The 24,210-nt window shown below is 39.1% G+C and overlaps 1 protein-coding gene across 2 annotated transcripts in view; it reads right to left on the bottom strand.

Annotated features, from left to right (window-relative positions):
- The window catches only part of ncor1 (nuclear receptor corepressor 1), a 52,965-nt gene that overhangs the window by 28,118 nt on the left and 637 nt on the right, over positions 1-24,210 (bottom strand). Inside the window, exons 2-15 of one of the 2 annotated variants that reach the window (XM_054626475.1) lie at positions 24,044-24,185; positions 20,144-20,338; positions 17,748-17,842; positions 17,358-17,565; positions 16,863-17,045; positions 14,458-14,571; positions 12,695-12,751; positions 12,487-12,539; positions 11,384-11,450; positions 9,368-9,540; positions 8,093-8,183; positions 7,493-7,671; positions 7,273-7,327; positions 6,084-6,185 (exon numbers count right to left, since the gene is read on the bottom strand). In XM_054626475.1, the coding sequence (XP_054482450.1) occupies positions 6,084-6,185; positions 7,273-7,327; positions 7,493-7,671; positions 8,093-8,183; positions 9,368-9,540; positions 11,384-11,450; positions 12,487-12,539; positions 12,695-12,751; positions 14,458-14,571; positions 16,863-17,045; positions 17,358-17,565; positions 17,748-17,842; positions 20,144-20,254 (1,488 nt within the window). In that variant the 5' untranslated portion in view covers positions 20,255-20,338; positions 24,044-24,185. Of the gene's footprint in view, positions 1-3,512; positions 3,808-6,083; positions 6,186-7,272; positions 7,328-7,492; positions 7,672-8,092; positions 8,184-9,367; positions 9,541-11,383; positions 11,451-12,486; positions 12,540-12,694; positions 12,752-14,457; positions 14,572-16,862; positions 17,046-17,357; positions 17,566-17,747; positions 17,843-20,143; positions 20,339-24,043; positions 24,186-24,210 lie in introns of those variants that run through there. The other variant, XM_054626476.1, reaches the window with a different exon arrangement.

The raw sequence follows: 24,210 nt of genomic DNA, 5'->3' as shown, positions 1-24,210 counted from the left end.
TTTCCTTCATGTGCTTTAAACCAATTGGAGACGAAACTGGAAAATGTGATTCTTGCCGTTAGCTCTTTATACGACAAGATTGTTGCATACAGCTACTTTTGCATTTACTTTTTGATGCAGATCAGACTTTCTAGATATGACGGTGCTTTCTACAGTATTTTAAAAGTGTGTTAACCCATATTTAGAATATCACATGCTTTAAATTGCAGGGGAGTATTGACAGTCACTTGTGGTATGATGGTTCTACGGTGCAGTATGATGATGCAGCTGCGCTGTGAAATTCTTTAAGGGAAGCCCTGAAGATTCAGAGCTCAGATTGCAGGTTGATGTATGCAGAGAGGACCATGTCAAACCTGGACTGGGCCTTGAACTCTTGACTCATTTCCTGCCTGCAGTAGTCTGCAAAGCATTTTTTTTCTGCGCTCAACAATTTAAGAGACTTTTCTTTTTGCAGGGCAGACCAGTCCGTCTTAGATCAGTTATCCTCTCCGTACATGTCTCTCAGTGAGACGCTGTTCTGGTTGGGTCCAGGAGCACTGGTGTTTGCTTTGGAGGTGGTCAGAGAGTCGTGGCATTCCTGCCTCTTCTCCCACACTGCTTAAAAGAGCCTCTACACAGATGTTCTCCAAAAGTGAATGAGGCCCTGTGGTTCTGTGGTTCCTTCACTGTTTTTAAATGAAGCTCTTTCCTGACCTGGCTTGAATATTTTAAGAGTTTTAATTTCTCCCCCTTTTGCTGATTCACAAGTGCTGTTTGATTTAGGAAATGACAGAGCCACAAGTCAATCTTCCCTTTTCCTACCACAGAACATAGGCCACCAGAGGAATCTCACACTGTTGCTTTGGGCTATTTCACTGCAGGAATAGGAAATAAAAAATATGCATCATCTCCATCATTGCAATTTATTACAGATATTGCCCTCATCTGACACAACTACAAAAACAATTTTTGTACCGGAATGAAAAGAACAGGAAATAAAGGTAAACAAATTGATTTAACAGCAGCATTTAACCCCATGGTATATGGCTTGCATTCATTTTTGATTAAAATGCACCATCCAGCTGATTGAACTCTAGAGCGATGATGGTTGGAAAAATTTACTGGCAAAATAAAAGGCAAAAAATATCAAAGCACTTGCCACAGTTACCCTGGTTACTGGGAGCTCTGTGAGGGAAGAACTGCTCAACATCGATGTTGAAAACCAAAGAAATATACTAGACCGCTTGATAAACTTTCCTGGCAGGCAATCAAGAAAGCTCTGAAGGTACATTTGCCTCTTTCGACCACCATAGAAAAGAACAGAAATGTCCAAAGAGTAATACATATGTTTCCCACCGTATATATGTGATGCTATATTGAGTATACTGACCATTATGTAAAAGACAATATTTAAAAACGATAGACAGCCAGGAGATGGCTACATTACGTTTCCAAGAGAAGATATCTGTCTACTGTATTCTATAACATTTACTTTGCCAACCATAACAGGAATTGTATTACTCAGTAACATCTTCATAGATGAAACATTTAAGCACTTTATATTGTCAAAACACTTTCAGCTAAATTGAGTAAAATTACTAAAAAAGTGCACCGACAGCTGTACATTTCTCACACTTTATAAACGCTGATGTTCTGTTTATCTTGCATTCTGCCATACCACAAACATTCTCCAGACTTTTGCTCTTCTGATGAATGTGTTACGAGTTTAACAACAAAATATGGCCTGTAGTGCAGGGTTTTGTTCAACAAGCGATCCGTGTAGTAAAACTGGATTTTTTTGCAGCAATCCAGTAGAAGCTGTAATTGGGAATGTGTATAATTTTAAAGGAAACACAATTTTAAACATTGACTATTCTGATAACTGATCATAGCCACATCTCTCAAATATGATTACAGGGCATTTTGGTGAACCAGTGCTCTCCGACAACTACCACATCAGTGCACCTTTACGCTGTGTGAACTGCCAAATTAACTGGAATAATAAAAAAATTTTGCTTTTCATAACGAAGCCCTGGTAGCTCAATGAAATAATTGTTAAAGGTACCGCATCAAGTTACATATAACACAATCCCTAAGTGACTGCATCTCTTCTAAGGCAGATGAATATTACAAATCAATAAACATTTAGTATCAATTACAGAAGGTCATAAAATGCTGCACTGAACTGAAGCTTGTCCTAAATCTGAGGGGGCCAAACTACGGCCCTCTGCCTGTTTTAACACGGCCCCCAGTTCATTTTTTTAAATAAATTAGAACATGGCTTGAACATGTTTCTTATGAACTCCACTGTATGTACATTGACCATATTAGTAATAACACTAAATGTTGACCTTTTATTTTTTTGCATTGTATACTGTTGAAAAAAATAAAAAATATGTGTATTCAACAATTCCCGCCTGTTTAACTTTATTTCCACATATCAAAACATTTAACATAGGCATTTTAACTAAAAATAAAATTTCAAGGCAACAGATAAAGAAATACTGTTTGTAATATGGGGGGACCCTTTTAACGACTGCAATGTCAAAGGTTAAACTGTTAAGTAGTGTAGTTACTTTGTTAGAAAATTCATTTTCTTAGGCACATGGGGCTTTCTGGTATAGACATACTGATTTTCGTGCACTGTAACTGGTTTACAAATACACATTTATTATTGTTTGGACAGTGACTCCTTAGATTTTTCTGTATACGGCCCACAATCAAAACCATTTTGGCCACCGCAGTCCAAAATGGACCTGCATATAAACAGAAGTAACACTAAAGCTGCACAAAAAACTAATTATTGTTGACATTTCTTTATTGATTTTCCTGCCAATTTTCAGATGTATACAGATGCTATAATTTTTTGTCAGACCAGAGCAATATGAGCGAGAAGAACCTGAGATTTGACCAGGTACTCATGGTGAAACTTCTACTTTTGAAAATAACCAATCAGATGGTAGGAGACACAGTGGGGGGTGTAGCATTGTGAAGGTTTCCACAAGAGTCTGTAATGTGAGTTTACTGTTGTCTTTTTTTGTGTGTTCACAAGCCGGGTCAGAGGTTTAATTTAGACCTAAAGGTGCACTTATTTAGATTCCGCTGACATGGGGGGCATTAACTTCCAAGTTTGAAGCACATGTTCTCAAGGAATTTCATGAAGCTGCCAGCGTGTCTAAGGCCTATATGCTCTTTAAAATATATTAAAAACTAACGGATACGTCCTCTCTTCTTAAAAACGCTTCCCCGTAGCATAAACACGGGTACACATGCATTCTACATAGTTTTGGCTTGACTGTTAAATTAAAAACCAGGCCTGCACGTGTCCTAGAAAAACTACCCTAAAATAGCTGAGTTTAACTGCCTACGAGGCTCAAGTAAATATATAGGCTTAGAATAGAACTGCCCGAGCGACAGAGCAATAGAATTACAACACAGAAAAAAAGCAATAAGATACAGAACAAGGGAAAACACACTGAGTGTGATACCGACTAAAAAAAGCAAACACTGTGGTTCCAAAGCTAGAGACATACCTGCAAGCTCATTTGCTGGTCATAAACCCCCTTTGCTGTGCTGCGAGCTACAGCTTACTGGTGTTGTAAATGTGAGTTTACCCTCCAGTACTTCCATAGCGGTTGTAACGGTAGCAGTCGAGGGGCAGGACAGCACCATAGCAGAGCTCCTTAGAAGGGCTGCCGGGCCACGGCACTGCCGCACATATTCCGGGAAAGCGTGTCATCAGGCCGCTTAAGCCGCCCAAAGAATTGTCCATCTCACATGCACGCACTAATCTATGCAGGGTCACTCAAGGTAATCTCTGCCGAGCACTCCTCTTTGATTGGCACTCACAGCAGCACGGAGAGTTTTTGGGCCTGTCAGATGGCTGGGCTGTACCAACTCTGCTCTTTCAGAGAGGGGTGGCTCTCTCTCTCTCTATCTCTCCCTCTCAGAGGAACAGAAGAAAGAGGAAATGGAAAGCGGAAAAAAACAATAGCGCACACACACACACACACACACACACACACACACACACACACACACACACACACACACACACACACACACACACACACACACACACACACACACACACACACACACACACACACACACACACACACACACACACACACACACACACACACACACACACACACACACACACACACAGCTGATAAACTGCCAGCTCTGACTCTGTCTCGCTCAGGGTTTTTTCTCTCAGTTTCACTCACTCGCCCTACATTCCACTGCTCAGGCTTTTGCTCACTCTGTCCTCGTCCTTCCCTCTCTCTCTAATGACTCCCTCGCATTGCGTTTGTTAAGTCACACCAGTAGCTTTGAAATCAACTACATCCTGATGTGTATTAATCTGAAGACAAAAAAAAAAAGCATTCACCACATTCTCAACAACCACAAGATGGTTATAAAAAATAAAAATAAAAAAAACAACTGACCTGAATCTCAAGCTGATAGAGGCCATCTTACATCCACTTTTAAATTAAAGCGATAACCCATAAAACTGATGTGTTTGGATTCTAATCCTTCAACATGTGTAAAAACAATATTGGAGGAACAACATTTAATGACTACGAAACAATGACATCCATGTTAGGCGGTGCACCACAGATGCCGAACTGGATTTTGTGTTAACATCAACATCAGTGTTCTAAAGTCAAACAAGTTTCTGACCAACAATCCCTTTTCTGATTATCTCACTGAGATAGTGAATGGTGATGGTATCACTTCCTAAGAACAACAAAAGCCTTGCCGCTTTACAAACTCTGCATTAACGGTCAACAAAAACTCCAAGCACAAAAAGAAAGTATTGATCCACCATTTGAAAAGACGGTGTACTCCAAAAAACACACAGAGATCCCTCCTCCCATGTAAAGACACAGTCTACAACGGTATTACACAGCACATGAGCTCAACAACATAAGAGACAGAATGTCCTGTACACGGCCTGTGGCATCAGTGAAGTGGGGAAAAGGCCCAGCAAGGACAAAAAAAACATCCAACAGGATGAGTGATATCAATATTTAATGTCATCCAAGACAGGCTTGTGAGATGGTGCATCTTTTCCTTCTGGATTTTGGTGCAAGAACACAATCATATGAAGCCCAAAGCAACAATCTGTGTAAAACTACATATCTCCACAGCAGTCATTTGGTAGTTTTTTCATCTACAAAGTTCACATTCCAGGTTTGACAGTAATTTCCCCATTATGGCTTTAGAAGGAAAATGTGGCTCCAGTTTGTCTAAATACTTAATATTGGGACAAATAAATCTTAATGGAGCCACCTGCAGCAGAGACAGCTACAGGATGCTAACAGATGTTCGTGTCTTAAAATGAATCTAGCTTTTTCTTATTTGTCACAGTTTAAAGCATAGAGACAAACAGCTGCGTCTTCCTTTAAAGCCTCAGTGTGCACTAATGTTTTAGATGGAAAATATGATCAGCTTTGTTGTTTATTAATCCTCTATACAGCGTGGCCAATTCAGGACGTCTCAAACACAAACTGTACATTGGAAGACTTGGTTCAGCTGTGATCAGACTCCAAACTTATGTAACTATAATTTACTGAGAGCCACAGCATCAGTTTCCTGAACACATTTTCCAGAATGTGCAACTCCTATCTATATTGTTAAATATGATATATAATATAAAGCTGATGTTTCTTAGAAAGAACTGACAAAATAGTAAGTCAAACCATATCACAATAATCTAAGGGTTGATTGCTTACAAATCAAGAAAAGGAGGGGAGTGTTTCCTGTTTCACTCACTCTGCCCAATAAATAGTGCCAGCTATGTAGGAAAGCATGTCCTTTATGGGTGCGGTGCACGTGTGATATATGTGGTAGACATATATCTGTCATACACTAAATGAACAGCCACAGACTTGACGAGGAGACATGAAACAGTTGTGCCAAAAGTCACACAAACCCAATGCTGCAATTCAGCATGTGAAACCATCACACCAATAGTCACCTGGCAGAGTTGTTCACAATGTAAACTCCCTGTCAATACATCTGTGGACATTCATCTTGTAAACACAGAAGGAGCAAACTGTAAAAAGATATTTGAAAAATTGTCTCACGTTTACCTGGTTCCTTCCTCTCCGTCTACCATAGTTTCGCCTCACCAGCGTCTTGTAGTTGTGGTTCTTCTTGGTCAAGTAGTAGTAAAGGACACAGTCAGCAACACACTGAAAAAAGAAATGGCATGTTAGTTGACGTGTGACACTGAAACCAGAGGCAACATGACATAGTCTGTCATCATCAAGATGTCAAATTTAAAGTTGACCAGAATAAGCAGTTTGGTTCAGTCTAAAATGTCTTTAAATAAATGCTCACTTAATCACTGCCAAAAGGACTCAAGTACAACTTTGACATTTTAAGTTTATTTTTATTAATAAATAGTGATCACATTAACCCTTCTTCAGTTAGTAAACTATGATGACGCACATCAGTGTGCACACAAAGTTTGGCAACAGAAGTAGCTTTTCAAGCTATGCAGGGTATATATTACCAAAGATCGCAAAGGCAGCCGACACAAGTTGACTTTCAAGATAGGTGTGCTATTACTGACTGAGTAGAATTCATAAGCAAGTGGCCCAATACTTAGTGGTCACATATATACATGTATTCGGTGAAGAGAAATTACAAGCATTCAACTCACTAGATGCTTCCAACTACGTCATTTGTGGTCATTTACGAAAGTCAAACACCATGACGTAGACTCAGATTAGAGTTTATTGTGTGTTTAAATGGGCGCTAAAACACAAGTATATTTGATCAGTCCGGTGGCAGTCAACACATTAACCTTATGCATACACCATTATCGTAAGTTACAACAAGAAACCATGGATGCATTTAGCTGAAAGACACCAGTTAACACAGTCATTTGCAAACTCAAACACCTGCTGCTCTGAATTGATCGTGATCCTGTGGGTATTCTGTAGATCGTAAATCTGTTGTTGGATTATTGATTCTGACAACCGACCATGCCACCACCAGACATTTTTATGATGGTAACAGTTTTAAAATCAACTATATGTAAACCTTGCTAACTCGTCTGAATGACTTGGGCAAAACGCCACTTCTGTTGGCAACATGGGCACGCGTATCGTTGATGACATCTGCTGTATAGGGGTGTATAGAGCTTTAAGGTCATGAATCCCAATTTTTTATAATATAGCGTTTCTGACTTAAGGAGAATTCGTCATCCGACCGAAAAATATCAATAACATCCTGCTATATAATCAAAAAATGGGAGCATTGGCAGCAGTTTACCTTTCTCTCCAGATAGGAGGCAATCAGGCCAAAGTTCTTGGGGTGTTGGACAAACCTGGAAAAAGATGTAAGTCGTTATTCTTGTGTCGAAGCCACAAAATATATCAGTGAAAGGCCAATGTTGGCATTAAGTCTATAAACCATAGCTGCACTTCTGACTTCCAGGAACACACTGTGGCACAGACACTCTTGTGCCGCCAAAAACACAACAACAACTCACTTCTCCTTAAAGATCTCCTTCTCGTGTTCGGTCCAAACATTCATGAACTGCCGGGCTTTGTAAACCTTCATTGGGTCATCCATCAGGCCGTTCATGTTGATGAACCTCACTCGCCTCTGCTCCGTGTCGTACATCATGGGAGGAATAACTGACAGTTGTCTCATCTGTTTCTCGTTGTTCTGTAGGACATGAACAGGGGAAGCGGCCTCAGTTACTCCAATAGAGATCAGTCTCCTTTGTTCAGTAAACCAGCTTTCTGCTACGTACTCTTGTCTGTTTACCATATTTTATTGGACATTTTCATATTTTTACATTATGTCTTATAATATTGCACTTTGTTATTTATTGTACCAATTTCCTTGTATGCCTAATGTACTTGTAAATAAACAGTTTCTGATTCTGATTATGGAAATCTGCTTCCTGCCTTTGTTACTTAAGTAGATTAAATGTATTCATGATGATGTAGTAACTGAAACGCTAAAGAGCTCTCTACTTCCTAAAAAACAAAATTTGTGAGCTTTCTTTTTAGAGTGTGGTCATCTAGGTTTGAGGTTTCACATCCACACCAAATAATACCTTGTCACTCCAGATAAGACCCACCTCCTGCTCAGAAAGGCCATCTATGATTTCAGAGATCTCATGTTCGCTTCTAGCAATGGTTGCAGAAAGGCCCGTTCCTCTTTGTCCGACCCTGTGGAAAACAGGAACATAGTGTGTTACAAAAAATATATATATTTGATACATAAATATTTCATGCTGTGCAAGGAAGATATGTTTCCTTCCGCTTCTATTCTTTTTGGAGAAAATAAAAATAAAAAAGTCCCTCAGACTCAGTTATAACTTAATTCCTCCTTCATAGTCTAGCAGTTTGCATAAACAGTACTGGCATGCAAACTTTTTACTTGGAGACTTCAATGAAAGCACAAAGCGTCCAACAACCAGACGCTGGACCCTGACCCCGTCTCCCACCCAGACAGCCAGTGTCTCCTGCCAAAGTAGTGCTCTATTTAGATTATAGCTGAACAAACATTGTTAAAATGGAGGAGACCATTTTAATGTCCGGGTGTGTCGCTACAGGTCTTGTCAACATTATCAAAGCATCAAAAGATTGCTTGAGTGATTATGATTTCACTCTAGTCACTCTACTTTGACCACGTCCCCACATTAAGTAGATCCTTCACTGTTTAAACTAAAAGGTGATTACTCCAGTACTATGCAATTTGAGGTGATGTGCACAATCTAGTGCTAAAAAAGAAAAAGGACACTGCTGTATGAAATACAAGCCAAAGCTCATATTCCACTGTAGGTTTTCACTTTGTCCAATGCAAATCCACTCTGTTAACAGTGTTAAACATAAACAGTGCTGGGCAATAAAACAGTAAAAACATATAGGAGGAATACAGTTCATCTCTTTCCACCAGTCAATTATTTGTCTGCATGAGAGTTGCAACAGCGGCTCTATTAACCGATAGAAAAAATTATCTGCAAAAAATTTTATCGACAAAATTAGTCAATTAAATTTGGCAGTTCGAATGTGTAAACTTGGGCTCACAGAAATGGTGATGAGCTTTTTGCCCAATTTCCTTCTTTCACATGTCAGACAAACCGATGAATCAATTATTTGGGGAAAATAATCATCAGATGAATTAAGTTTAAGTTGAAAGTTAGTTGCAGCCTTTGCCTGTATGAAGACACAGTTCACTCATGCCAATGTAAACCAATTTGCACTATGAAATAGAGTAGGAAGACTGTAAAGCAAAGGTGAGACTTGTATTAGTGTGCTTCTGAACCTCTGAACTTCTGAAGAACGCATGTTGTACCACGACATGCAGAATAATATCTCAATGTTGACCAGTCAGAGGCGAAGAAGGTTACCTCTGGAAGCGCTCCTGCTGCTCTCTCTGCTTGCGGATCTCAGGGAACTGCCTTTCATAGTACTCCCGTGTTCTGCTCTCCTTGGCTTTGCGTCTGGGGTTGTTCTCCAGTCGCTCCACCTTCTTCTCCCACGCTTCCATCAGCTGGTCGTAGCGCTGGCAGATCTTCTGTTCCTGCGTACACAAAATCGAAATGGTACATCAGGAGTGAGCGTCAATCACTAGCGTAAGAGCCAAAATTATTTCATGCCAATACAACGAGGATACAATACCAAGATATTTTTGTATCCCCAAATAAAATCACCTGCATCTACACCGTTTTCAAAAAACACTCACTCTAATATAAATTCCAAAGGATATGGCGACTGCCAATCCCATAATGTCATCTTAATAAAGGTTATTTAAAATAAAGGCCACTTTGTGAAAATCCTCTCATACACATTGTCCTGGAAAAGTACAAAATGAGCACTGTTGAGATGCAACTTCTACAATGGTGAAGAAATTCTCAGGTTTTTTGACAAGTACTCAATATCGAGCTCAGTTTGTTGGAGGAACAGTAGATGTTATACATTGCTAGGTCAGAGCAGAAGAGGCAAAGAAGGTGTAAATAATGGAATTACTCAAATCTAACCATCGGATGACCTGGAAATTAAAATTCCTAGAGTCTGGAGGTGAACATGAATAAGTGCATGTTTTATCTTTTAAGTTCAACTGTCAGTGAAATAATTTTTGCAGTTTATCTTGAACATTAAAAGAAACCTAAACAGAATAACAGACAAGCTGCAGAAACGTGTGGGAGGTGAAGGGTTGAGAGAGAAAATGCTGTTCAGGAAATTATGCACATTGAAATCTTCTTTCAGAAGCTTACTTTTCAATAAGAACTCTTGTGTGCCGTGTGTAAGTGTATTTACATTTGGTCTGGTGAATAATAATTGTACAAGTGAAAGAACAAAAAACTTTTGGGTTTCCCTGCTCAAAGCACTTTTACTCTATCAAAAACAAAAATCAAAGGAGTTGAAATGTTTAGAGGAGATATGGAAAGATTCCTGTATTGGGAGGACAATACAGCCTCATTTCCACTCTCTGCAGCCAGGGACACACAATTCACCTTCCTCTTGGCATGAAGCCATGTGCACTCTGCCATTGTTCAGAGTCCAAAAGGTCTGTCTGACCCCGATGGGGAACAGGCAGAGAAAAGTGGACTCGCTGAACCATTGCAAAATAAAAAAGAGCCAAGTGTTTCAACATTGGGGTGATTCAGAAATATTGAAATCACCAGTGAGTAATAAAGAGACAGAGAAACAGTTGTATTCCTCAGATCTGTTTTACGATGTGGTAATATACATTTTATTATTGTATTGCTGCATACAACACCTTTCAACAGGATACCAAAGTGTTTCCTGTGCTGCAAATAAACGCATTGTTTTTATTAGCCATGCTAACAGCGTGGATCAACGGGTGGTAATGTCGGTCAACCACTTTGAGAGTGAAATATCTTGATTGCCATGAACTTTCATGGTCCCACGATTTCTATATGTCGAACTACAAAGACACCTAGTAATTACAAGTTACTTATTTTAGGAGGGATATTAAATCAGCATTGAATGTTCAGTGAGCTGTCTAATGTGGACATTCAAACAACCACAGTTTTCTGAACAACGAGATGACATGAAGATTTAGAGCAAAAGTCTGCAGTTCAATCGTCATTTGTAATATTAAAACCGTGTTCTCTCCGAGTGTGCAAATGTTAAAAGTGAACAGTTTTTGTTGGATCAGAGTGTGTCAATATTACGTAGCTTTAAGTAAACAGGGAAGAGACCACCTATCAAAGGCTTTGACAATCCCAATAATATTTCCCCTAGTCAGCTCAGGTCAGCGGAGTGCAAACACCCAGATGATATGATGTGATCCGTTACACTGACCATGGCAATGGGTGGCGCCTCGAATGTTGTGTCTAGAGCACTGACACAAATACCTGGAACATCCACAATGCTTTCCTAACAGCGGGGACACTTACCCTTTGTTTCCGAGCGTGGTTCCTCCTCTTAAAAAACAAAATCAGCTTCTTGCGCATGACTTGGTTGCTAAAAGAGAAGAACACTTAATCAGAGATATGACAATATAACTATGTTCATTAGCAAAATGATTGTGGTATTTAACAGAAAGCATACAAAGTTGCATAACACATAAAAAGGTTATGCTTAACAAGATATCATATTAATATTCAACATTTTAGCCGGTACATTCAGTCGGTACAACGACAAGAGAGAAGTAGTCCCCTCCGCTAGTTAGTTTAAGTTTACATTTGTAAATTTTAACATTCTTTGAGAGATAGCGCTTGATATATTTTACAACACCCAGACAAAAGACAACATGGAAATCATTGTTCATTTTCAGAATCAGTTTCAGCTCCAAAATACTGGTAACTCTTCTGTAGAAACATGATGGTGTACAGTACCAGTCAAAACTTTGGACACCTTCTCATTCAACTACTTTGAAGAATCTAAAATATAAAACATATTCTGGTTTGTTGAGCATTTGTTTGTTTACCACATAATTCCATATGTGTTCCTTCATAGTTTGGATTTCTTCAATATTAATCTACAATGTAGAAAAAAATAAAAATAAAATAAAGAAAAACTATTGAATGAGAAGGTGTGTCCAAACTTTTGACTGGTACTGTATGTGGGGAGAGAACAGTGAGGGACCCGACCCTGAGAGTGTGGCCTGTGCAGCAGATTCACACAGAGGTGGTCTCTGTCCAGATAAAAGACTGAGCCAGATGGGCTATTCCCCTGGTGCACACTGATAAGCGTTTTATCCTAGACTGTCTGGCCTTCAAACCCCAACACAACCCTACTTTGTAAACACACCTAATTCAGACGTTTGTTCTTTGGCTTCCATTCTCAATCACTCTTCTTGAGGGCGACTCAGCAATCAGATTAGACAGAATTATCAGCTGGGTTTATCTTGCTGATGTCAGCATTACATCCTACTCTTTCCTCAGCCGAGATGGTCACTATCCTGTTAGTGTGGTACGCATCATGTCTGATGTAATGTTCTATCACTTTTCAAGGCCGACAGATGTTCATGATCTATATCAGCAATGTAGATACTCACGTCTTGATGTTGTCATGGTACACCTTTGTGTCTGATGGCTGATTGTAGAGGGGCTAAGAAGAGAAAAAAGCAGACCAGGGACGGCCAGTGGATTAATCATTAGCTATTAGACAAGCAGTAATATTTAACTTGCTACTGAGTTAAGCATGGCCTTTTCCTAAAAACCCATGCAAGGACAAAAAGCACCATTAACCATTAAATCACATACCAGCTCAACCTTAGGACCAAGACCTTCCAGAACTTTATGGGCCTCTTCAGCTTTTTTCTAGAAAAAAAAAGAACGAGAGATTATATCTTTAATACAAGGTCTACAAAAGTAAAGAGAAACTGTGATAAGAGCAAGTTCAAAAACAAAACATGTCACCTAACACCACATCTGACAATCAATAATATATGTGGGTTATACTCATAAAATATTTATGAGACCGTTTAGTATCTATAGATTCAATGTAAGAATCACTAAATGAAGTAGCTTGATGTGGCCGTGAATTTGTTTAGACATTTTACAATTTTTTCAGCACTTATAATAGTTCAAGTAAGTTACTGATCAAGGATGTGATCTGTAACAAATAAATAAAAGGGCAAAAATTCAGGAAAGCCAAAAACTCAAATAAACTTAGAAAAATAACCCTAAGTCCTGAGAAGAGAAAAAGGTATACCTGAATCATAATTTTAGATGCATATAACTTGCTCTTGAAGTACAAGCTTGTGCAATTAAGTGCATTTACCCCTGCCTGAAAGTAGCAATATATGATAATTATGACCCCGCTGGGTCATAATTATTAGGGTTGGCTTTTCCTGGATCAGTAGAGCCTGGGAGCTTATTCAAGATCATCAGAACGATTAAATAACTTTGATTTCCCCTTTTCATAAACTCACATCTACAGTTTGGGACAAACAACGGCGACTGCCAGACTGAATGCTGTGCGCGGTGCTGGAGCAGCTGTACAGCCTAAAGGGTTAATGGCTGACTGAGAAGGAAGGCGTGTCTCAGCACTCTTCTACCACAACATTGTCTGACAGACATGAACTATAGTGACCTCCATAAACACACACCCTCCCACTCCCCTATTGTTCAGCTGAAATACAGATAAGGAGGACTGCGCTGGGCTTCTATCTTAATGTATTCTTCCTTCATTTTTTTAAATTTTACCAAAAATGAATTAGGAAATATCTGAGAAAATTGCACTGCAGTAAAATCATGGGTTACTTTATAACACTGCTGCAAAATACCATTAATGCATATCCACAATATATTCCAACATATTGAATATTATTTCTGATCATTTAAAAATCTCTATTCCAAATGCTGTTTTTGGCATAGCAGGGATATTTGGGGTAGGGATACTCACGCAGAGATTGACCGTGAGCAACCACAAACAATTAAGAAATATCATGGGCACCACTTTTATTAAAGAATAGAACCACTAGAGAAGTTCCCTTAATTTTTGCATTTCCTGTAGCCATTCCACAATAAAAGTTTCCAGTTGGTTTGCCAATCAGCAGCAAGAGGAAATGTCCAGTTTGCATTGGCAGTAACTTCACTTTCAGCCCAATCTGAGCTGTCTTAAAGCAGTAACATAAGGCTGATACTGGAAACTGTGAGCCGGGACATGAGAGAAAACTAAACTCCAAACCATATAGATTCAGTTAGATGCAACAGCTGAATTTAGACAGACTTAAAGATACATCAGTTTAGCACAAAATGGTTTGAGTGAGGAGACTGAAACTCTTTGGCCGTGGTCACCATGGTTATCCCCTGCTGTGTTGAGCTTGGCGCTGCTCCGAACAATTTCATATGATAAACCATGGCGGGTGTAGAAACAAAATTAGCTTCTTCCAGTTTTGAGGATGCAGGGAGATGATAGATTAAAAGAAAATAGCTGCAATTGTTTAGAACACAAACCAAATGAACCGGGAAAGCTAATGCTTGTTGTCAGTGTGTCTTGGTGTTTGCAGCCGATTACTAACCCTGTTCTCATCGTAGATGATCTGGACGATGCTGCGATGCTTGTGCTCCACTGGGGGAGGGGTCGCTGGCTTTTCTGGCTCCACTGGCTTTGCTGCTTCCTCCTCCAGTTGTTGCTAAGGAACAACACCAACACATAACATTTTGACCAATAGCACACAAGACAACACACACAGGAAAATATGGGGAGCCTCTTTTCTTTCAATTCACGACCAAATGAAACATTTTATATGTTTTTTATCTCTGTCCGTCTTCATGTGGAAAAAATGGTGGAAAAGACAGATACATCAACACTGTTTTGAACTGATCTTAGCTCAGATCTAAGGCCCCTGCAGGCAATATCAGATTACTCTCTACAGGCTTGTTCAAGTATAACATTTTTCTAACAAAACTGAAGGTTTGAACTGGTGAGTGTTTGATAGATCAATGTTTACAAGTTAAAGGTTATGTAAACTATCAGGTTACAGAGACGAGATTAGGAGTTCCTGAAATACCTCAAATAAACAAATAAATCCCTAAAAATCTTGGGAGATGCAGATGTTCTCTCTCCGAGCAAAGCTCATCTAATTATCTAATGAGATGGAATTCCAAAAAAGATATCAGGGAAAAAAAGGCACAAACTAATAAAAAAGATGAGGTAATCCAGACAGGAAAAATAAGCATGTAGCTCTATTCAGCTTTTGAGAGCACCTTATTTGGAAAAGACATACAGTCAGATGATGGGAACAAGCTTGTGCAGCCATACGTCCAAAAGTATCTTATGAATAGCTTTCAAACACTTCTAATGTGCTGATTAAAGCTCCTCAATGAGAAGATGTGCTAGCCTGGAGGGCATAAAACGAAGTTACACTTTGTGTACTTTGAACATCTGCGTACTGGCAATTTGTCGTGACAACATGGAAGTGTCCAGACCCTTCTCCACAAAGCCACTCTGTTACAAGTGTGAGCGTAGCAATGTAGTGTGAATGTTTGGAAAGCGTGCTCCAAGCGGACAGTATTAACAGAATTGCTACATGAGTAAAAAGACAGCAGCTGACCATGTACGTGTCTGTCTGGAAGTAAAACCAAGGCTTAAAGGAACAGTGTGTAGAATTGATTTACTTATGATTTAATAAGTGTATAATCACCTGAAACTAAGTTTCTGTTCACTTAGAATGAGCTTCTCATATCTACATAGGGAGTCATGTGACACCACCATTACCTGAAGGCCAACGTAGTTCTACCAACATCCTTGAAAATGAAGGAGTGAGTGATGCAGTACTCATTTGAATGCAATCTGCAAACTCAGCTTGAAATGCCACTTAATCCTACCCACTGCTCCTTTAAGTAGGAGGCTCCTCCTCAACACTGAGTAGAGCCTGTTAACATTAACACCTGATCTTTCAAGTTACAAAGACTACTGAAAAACACAACCAAAGCAAGCTACGAGTTAAGCTGACAACTTGTTACACTTGTCACTTTAAACGGATGCCTCAGTTCTGAGTGTCTACGTCACTTTATTCTCTTAACAATATTTCTATTCAAATTGTATCTAGATAATGAACTTTGGGCTGTTGCTAAATAAACAATAATAAGTCACACCTGAACACATACATGACAACATTTGAGAAAAATACCTCTCGAGGAAGAGTCACTGTCAATCCTGTTCTTTTAAAATGTAATGACCCAACATATAAATCAACTACAAGACCTTTAAGACCTTGACTTATTGGTTTGTAATTACACATTATTTTATAAAAGCAACAAGGTTTTGTCACTTCAGTCTCTTATGGGTTATTGCTTACTTAAAATAGCAAATAAAATCATTACTTGAGAAATACCCAAGTTTCCGATTGTGTTTGGTGCATGTTCAGAGACTAAATGTTTTACTAGGTAATAGTGGTAGGATGGTACGTGTATCCGTCCTGTACTGTACGGTACAGTGTGCGACATCCTTTTGTTACGCCCCGTGACCCAAACTGTCAAAGAAGTAAAATAATGCACGCGAGAAACAAAAAATTCACGTTCACCAATTACCTGGAAAGTTTTGTCAGCACACAAGTTAGTCGATTAGCTGTTGCAGCATTGTAGCATGCTAGTCAGCTTAGCCCTGGTTTGTTCAAGCTTAAAGGACAACAATTTGTGTAAAACTGAGCTTTGTTCTACTAAAGAGGGGTATACATGTGGATACACTTAAAATTTATGACAGACATATTGACAGTCTGCCCCTATTTGAATACTTTACCTGTTAAACTAAGAATTATGGCCAACGAGCCACTGTTGATTTAAAAGACAAATTTGAAATAGATGTGGGCCATCCATTATCATTTTAGTTTTCCCTGCCGAAAACATACCAAACCGCAACCCAACAACCAAGATACATACCGTACAATTTTGTGTAATGTTCCAACTCTACTAGGTAACCAACCTGCTTTTTCTTCAGCTTGAAAATCTGCTGCTCCACTTTCGCAATCTCTCGGTCCACGCGGTCCATGCTCTGGATCAGCTCCTCTTTGGATAGTTTGGAAGGAGAAGCGTCCTGATCATCGCCCATGTGTAGTGCAGATCCTCCTGATGACGGGTGCTCCATTTTGACAGAGAACTGAGACTCCTGGCCAAAATGAAAAGGTTCATTGAGCTTGCGAAACAACTACAGTTCAAGATTTCTACAAAACTGAATGATTATATCTAGTCCTCTAATCTCAGAGAAGTCAGAAGTTCTTTCTCGTTATGGGGAGAGGGCCAAGAGAGTTCACTACATCACTAGTACTGTAAACCGTGTTGTGCTGTTGTTCAATATACTATAACTATACCTATAGAAAGGTAAAGTCTTACCAGAGTAACTCAGTTTGTTTCTGTAAGGACAGAAATGCAAATGTGACTTCTTGGTTTGCAAAAGTAAGTGAAGAGGAACAAGACCCACCTTTTTGACCTCCATAGTGGATCTTAGACTGTCCTGTACTGTGTGTGTTATGGGCATGAGAACACCCCCAGCGGTGGTGGGTGTGCGGGTGATGTGGCCCTCAACAACAGTCTCCATGCGAGGGCGTTTAGTATCCAAGGAGTCATGCTCCGACTGGGCTGAGATGGAGTGAAACTGCTGTTCGTAACCATGGCGTCTCTCTGGAGGCCTAAGAAACAGAAGTAATCAAGGAACTTAAAGACATGTCAGAAACCACAACTGGTTGTCTAGATGTATGATACCCAAACTGTAATCTGGGAACATCCATGGCATCCGTGAGGGAGAGCAGAAGGAAAAACTACTCATCAGTAGAGAGTCTTATATATCAGAGAGTCTTAAGTGAAGCCTTACCTTTCAGTTCCTGGGTGGAATTCAGACAGTAAAGACGGTCTTCTCCGACCCTGTGGATCTTGCATATGAGTCCGATAGTCTGGGACGGTGAAATCCTGAAGGCAAGAGAAACAAACCCAAGATTAAATTAATAATGCAATCTGATCAAGGCCAAAACAGTGTGAAGGGGGGGTGTAGGTGTAAAGCAACAAACAGGTTGGCAGTAGAGAAAAGAAATAAAATACAACATCATGAGTTCACATCCACAGATGTGGCAACCAAATCACGCTAACAGAGACAAAGTCCTGTCTACTCTGAGCAACACATCCATCTTATGCAACAGATATGCTTCAGTTTTAATCAATACAGCTGTCTACAGTGGCTGCTTTATGCACACTTTACAATCCAAACTGTTTTCTCTCAACTTGCACAACACTGATTGTGTATTGGTCTATGAGCACTGTTAAAAGCTGTCTGAGGGGAGTCCCGGTGGCCTAGAGGGTTAAGGTATTCACCATTTAATTGCAACGTCCCCAGTTCATGTTTGGCTGGGGATCTTTTTTGCATGTCAACCCCCCCCTCCTCGTTTCCTGTAAACACTCTGCTGTACTCAATCTAATAAAGGCAAAGTTCCTAGATGAACTCTGAGGGCGTTTTCACTCCCAAACAACTGCAGCTCTCAGTAGAAGACATAGACACAATGTCAGCATTAGGAGTCTATTTACTGAAAATTAAAACTTATTAACGGTGCTTATCCCATCGGTTAAAATAACAGGGTTCGCATTGCATTATCTATACAGGAGGAGAAGCCCATGTCGCTTAGAAAAAGAAAGGAAGATTGAGACAAAGAAAATTGAATAGTACACTGTCGAACAACCACTGGCCAGGAAGTGGGGCAAGACTTAGGCCCTTTTTAAAACTTCGAATTAGTCACAGCACAATTCAATTATTTAAACCAATAGCAATGCTCTGGTCTGATGTGGCAAACTCAAGTGAATTTTGTTGATGTCAAGATAGTTGATTCAACTCTTTCTACTACGCCAACGCTTTTATCAAAAAGCTATTGGGTAAAGACCACATAAAAGCAATCAGCCCAGTTTGACCAAACAAACCTGAACAAGCAACTCCAGTTTTGTCCCAGATTTAAGCAAACAATCCAAATGCCCAGAAATGTACTGCTGACATTTTTCTGTGAAAGTAAGCTTCTAAGAAGGATGCCATTTAAAATGTCTAACAAACATTATCCAATATTCACAACAGCCAAATTAAATAATGACTGACTATGACTATCACAAATATTTGATCAGTAAAAAGACCATAATAATCGCCAATATTTCTTCATCTTAATTATTACAAACTTTTTTTGTTTCATATATAAAGCTGTATACTTGTCTAAATTGTACTAATATTAAAATTAACTCTCTTTATTCATATTAAATGAGTGTCTTATTAAAGTTTAAATATTAATAAAACAAGAATCAATAAAAATAGGAACACTAGTAATATTGCTCCACAGCAGGTAAATGATAGAAAACATCAAATATTTCACTAGCAGTTTGTCGATGTAGTGAAAATGCTGCCTGCAGCTGGATTTGGGCAACCGAGACTGTCTGTGTGTAGCTGCGGTGGACACACAGACAGTCTGTTCAGATTAATCGCCAGATTTAGAATGCAGCCCAAAGACCTTGTTTGACAAATATCTCTCAACTTCTGCCGTTACTGCCCTGCGATGTACATAGATTTATTACAAATAAACAGGTTGATCCCATGAGATTCAAATATGACTTCTTAGTTTGTTAGTGCACTTCAATGCAACTAACTTCTCTTCCAAGCAATCATCAGTACTGCTCCATGCCGACCTGAATTTTAAGTATGAACCGGACACACCAAGGTCAACGGTGACCCTGAGTCCAAATATTTTTATTAGAAACTCTGGCTAAATCTGGCTTGAATCTTTCATCAATAGGGGGTGACACATCAATCACAACATATGACATTGAGTTAGACCCTAACCCAGTGATGGTTAGGAAACTACAGGGAAAAATGTAGCTCTAGACATACTGCAAATGTAACCATTTTATTGGTTTGAGTAACTGTGCTTCTTGTACAGTACCGCGAAAGCTGAAAAATCTTATCAGTTAAATGGTTTTAATTATTGATACTATATATTAAAGCAAAACCCTGCACAATAGGGGAAAAAAATAATAAATGCAGAAATCAGAATCCAAGATGAAGCTGTTTTTCATTGCTTTCTAACTATAAGAAAAGTTCTTTACTTGTTATTATTAAACCTCATAGAAGTGGGTTAACATATTAACCTCCAATGCCTCAGAGTAAAGTAAACACACAAAAGCCTAAAGTGTCGAGAGAGCTGGCATAATTAAGACCAAAACAACAATACAGCGGGAAAGTCTTACCTGTTGGTGGCGCGAGCCGGAGAAGGTGTACTGGACAGAATGTTGAGGGTACCGGCTCTGCTCGCTGCTGAAGCTCCCCTGGCTGGGGGGGTAGCCCGAGCTGCTGGACATCCTGACTCCGTGTTAGCGGACTGCTGCTGTTGCTGCTGCTGCTTCAGAGATTTTAGCTAAACCATGTTTGGAGACACAAACCACCTGCACCAAGATACAAGCAGAAAATGTTTTTTTTGTTAGTCACATTTTTAGACATTCAGATGAATATATCGAAGCCTGCACAAGTAAGAATCTAAGAAAGAAAAAAAAGCAGACAACTTACATTAAATCAAACTAGTTTTGTTGTTAAAAGAAATACAGCATGTTTGAGAGACTGCTGCTGCAGCATCAGTCAGAGAGGTTGGAAGAAGTCTATTGAGCATCAAGTATGCTATCAAGTTAGTGTGCACTAAATAAGTTTGCACTACAAGAGGGGGCACTACAAATCTTAATGATAGTGGAGCGCTACAAATCTTAATGATAGTATGCACTGATCTCATTGGAAAGTCCAGCATCTTTTTTTTTCTCCTAATATTTCTGTTTCCATGCAGGTGAGTGAATATGATATCGACTCTTATTTCCAGTGTAGGTATACGAGTTAGAATCAAATCCAAAATACACCCCTCTTAGCGCTTACCTTACCTGCAGCGGTGGCAAGGTTTTTACCCAAAAGTGCAAAGATGATCTTGGAACAACTGGTACATAACGAAACAGAGATGTGCAGTTGCAGCTCTGGAAAACACCAAAACAGTATCTCTGTGGTCTGAAAGAACAGGGGCCTGTTCTTTAAAAATGGATAACTGAGATAATTTGATTTAACTGGTGAATTTGTTATCAGCCTGGATTTTATTTGTTCTTTACAGTGGTCTAAAATCTAATAATAAAAAATGCAGGATTCAAGTCTCCACGTCCATCAAAAATTCAGATCTTCCCCAACCTTGACTGAGTAGTTTGAGTTGTACATACCTAATCATGTGGGTATTGTTGAAAAGTACTTGAACAGATCTCTGTCTGAACAGATTCATTCAGTATAAACAAATCAGCAAAAACATTGTCAGTAGTCATTTTGCAGATATATTGAATATCACTTTATGTTAATAACAAACACTTTAAGCAGAATTATGTACTTTCTTGAAATATTTGCAGATAGATGTAATTCTTATTAAAAAAACACTATGTTTGTACTGTAAAATGGTCTGTAGGTTGTTAAAGAGTCACCAATCAACAGTATTAGAAAGATACAGGTTTAGTTGGATAGTTAACATTATTTTGTAAAAATGCTTTTGTGTGATTTAAAAATACATTCCAAAGAAATGAAAAAACTAGTGGATATTAAAAAAAAATCCATTTGTAACCTACAGATAAGTAATTCAATGCTCATATCTACAGGAAGTTTAGCCTTCTAAAAATCCATTCAAATAAAGTTGTAATTTGTAATGATGAATAAAACATATACAACTTGCTTTCATTCTATGTGTAAATATCAAATATCTTTGTATTCTATTACTTCTTTCCTAAAACACATTTTATACATGAAATATGCTAGCAAATTAGATGAGTCACACAGACTTACGTTATTATCAATTGTTCATGTCATTTCATCTCTTGTTCAAACATCTGTTGTTAATTAAAGGGACTGGCAGGGTGTACCATAGGCATTTCATAGCTAAACATTTTTCATAGGAAAATTCTTCAGATTTTAATTAACTTCAGCTATGCAGCCAAGGTAAAAAAGTTCAAGGCGAACCTTACACGTCATGCCAACCAATCATACGAGGAGTGATCATGGTTTCAGCTTTCCACTCGTGTATCCATTAGGCTGCTTCTGAATAACTTCCCATGGTTATCTGATATCATAATTTCATCCAAGATTAACAAATCAATCCTCCACTTTCATTTAGGTTCATGTTAGTTGTTAGAATGGAAATTATCAAGTTAATTTTAGCTGTTGAAGTCCTGTTGGCAATAAACAAGGAGTAGGACAGAGGCAGGAAGCATGGTCACAAAGATCTTGGTCACACAGTACTTTTCAATTGAACAAACACATAAACTTTTTAGTTGGTCCAATTATTTTACAGCCGACAAACACACAGGAAATACTTATGCGTCACTTTTTAAGGGATTCTTTTCTAACAGGGATCCAACATATTAATCGGTGTTCTGCTGTCTCAAGCATTTTTATTTTAGGTCTGCAAGATTTACAGCATGGCCACAATGCCAAGACATTATGATGCTAACTTCAGGGTTGGAAAAGCACCAACCGTTGCCACCATAACCAGGGTGGGAAGTTGTTATTTTATTTCAATCCGCAGGCCACATCGTTTGGTTGGTCCCATAATTTGGGATCAACTTTCACAAATTCAGGAGGGATACTAAAAATATCATCAGTGAAAAGTTTTTTTTAAAAACTAACCAGCCACATTGATTGTTGCTGGAGGATGACATTTTTTTAACCATAAATTCAAGATCCTTTACCCCATATAGAATGACACAACTTTGCATCTTAAATTTGTAAACCATAAAAGCAGTTGAAAAAGTGTTTTCTAGACAAAACTGACACCAAACAGGTCATGGATCTGGTTCTTCAGTGTATGTGAAGCAAAGTCTCATTTTCAGCACCACCTTTTGGCTTTGGGCCAAACTAAGAGAGAACAAATCCTCTCAAAGCAAATTGTCCAATTTGAGAGGAAGACATACATCTCAAAATGTGAGGAGCAATTGAAACAATAATAAAAAAAAAAAAAATGCTCAGAAAGAGCACTTTGCATAACTACAGCTGCCTCAATGTATTACAACCACCAACCACACTTTATGCTTTACTTTTACTATTGCATTCTTTTCTTCACTTGATTTAATTTACTCCTACATAACTTTAGGGGTATTTGGTTACGTTGCTTTCCAAAAAGATTATTGACCAATCAACTGAGATGGACAACATTACTAAATAAAATAAAATTCACGCTTGAAAATGAGTAAGTCTGGGGTTATGACCAAATATACATCCTGCAGGGCTGACAATTAATCAAACAGGAAACAAAAGGTTGCACTGCTGCTGTTGGGGAGGATTTTTGTCATATGTCAATGGAGGTCTTCACAAATAGATTATGTGTTCCTGGCCTCCAAATGAAAGATTAGGAAAAAAAACCAGCCTTCCTGGGTACAGGCCTGCCAGTCACAGCACCATCCCTGCTTAGCAAGAAACCAAATCCCTGTTTTATTTTATTATACATAGCAACTGATATTAATGTGTTTACCATCAGAATCAGCTGTTGCAGCTCTGGTTAGTGACCTGATTTCATATAAATCTTATACATATATTTGAACTGTATTTACCTTAGTGTTTCAAGGCCTTTTTAAAGGAGAGGCCGTTTCAGTCAGAATAAAACGACTCACGTTAGTAAGCTTTTCAAACGGTGGAGTTCTTGGTAGTTAACTGTAGATGCGTTTAGATGTCTCTGGTGGTTTCCACGGTGGACTTCATGTCGTCACACACGGCCTAGCAGAGAGAACATCCTGTGTGTTGTTATTGTTGTCTTTAACACCATACTGTCATATAAACGCACTGGATGTGTCGCTTGTCTTGGGGGATGGGTCTGTTTCCACAACAGAGCTGCTCCGGAAATGCACCAAAAACACGCACGATAATAAAGTCAGTTTAAAGGGTGATGCTACTTTAACATTCAGGTAGTAGAACAGCGTCTCAGGTGTTGTTGTTGTCGCTAGCTAGCTAACTTAGCCCGTGTTTCACCTTTCAATTCTCAACCACGTCGCCATCTTGCGAGGCAGACTTCCATCGCAGACCGGGGCTCTCACACTGCGAGCTAATCAGACATGTTGCTTTGCTGCTCGTTAGCGATGTGTACTCACCTCATGTTTAGACAGTATAGCGATGGGAGAGAATCGTATCCCCTGACAGAAATATGGGTCAATGGTTGATTGTAAGTCCGCGGGTTGCGAGCTGTGGACGGCTGGTAGACCGAAGGCTGCGCCGCATTTGTCGGTCGCTGTCCTGGCAGGGTAAAACAACACGTCCT

This window comes from Anoplopoma fimbria, chromosome 24 (genome assembly GCF_027596085.1).
Source record: "Anoplopoma fimbria isolate UVic2021 breed Golden Eagle Sablefish chromosome 24, Afim_UVic_2022, whole genome shotgun sequence".
In the NCBI taxonomy this organism is placed as follows: domain Eukaryota; kingdom Metazoa; phylum Chordata; class Actinopteri; order Perciformes; family Anoplopomatidae; genus Anoplopoma; species Anoplopoma fimbria.
The sequence above is the reverse complement of the archived record's forward strand: the minus strand, read 5'-3'. Positions and strand labels throughout refer to the sequence as shown.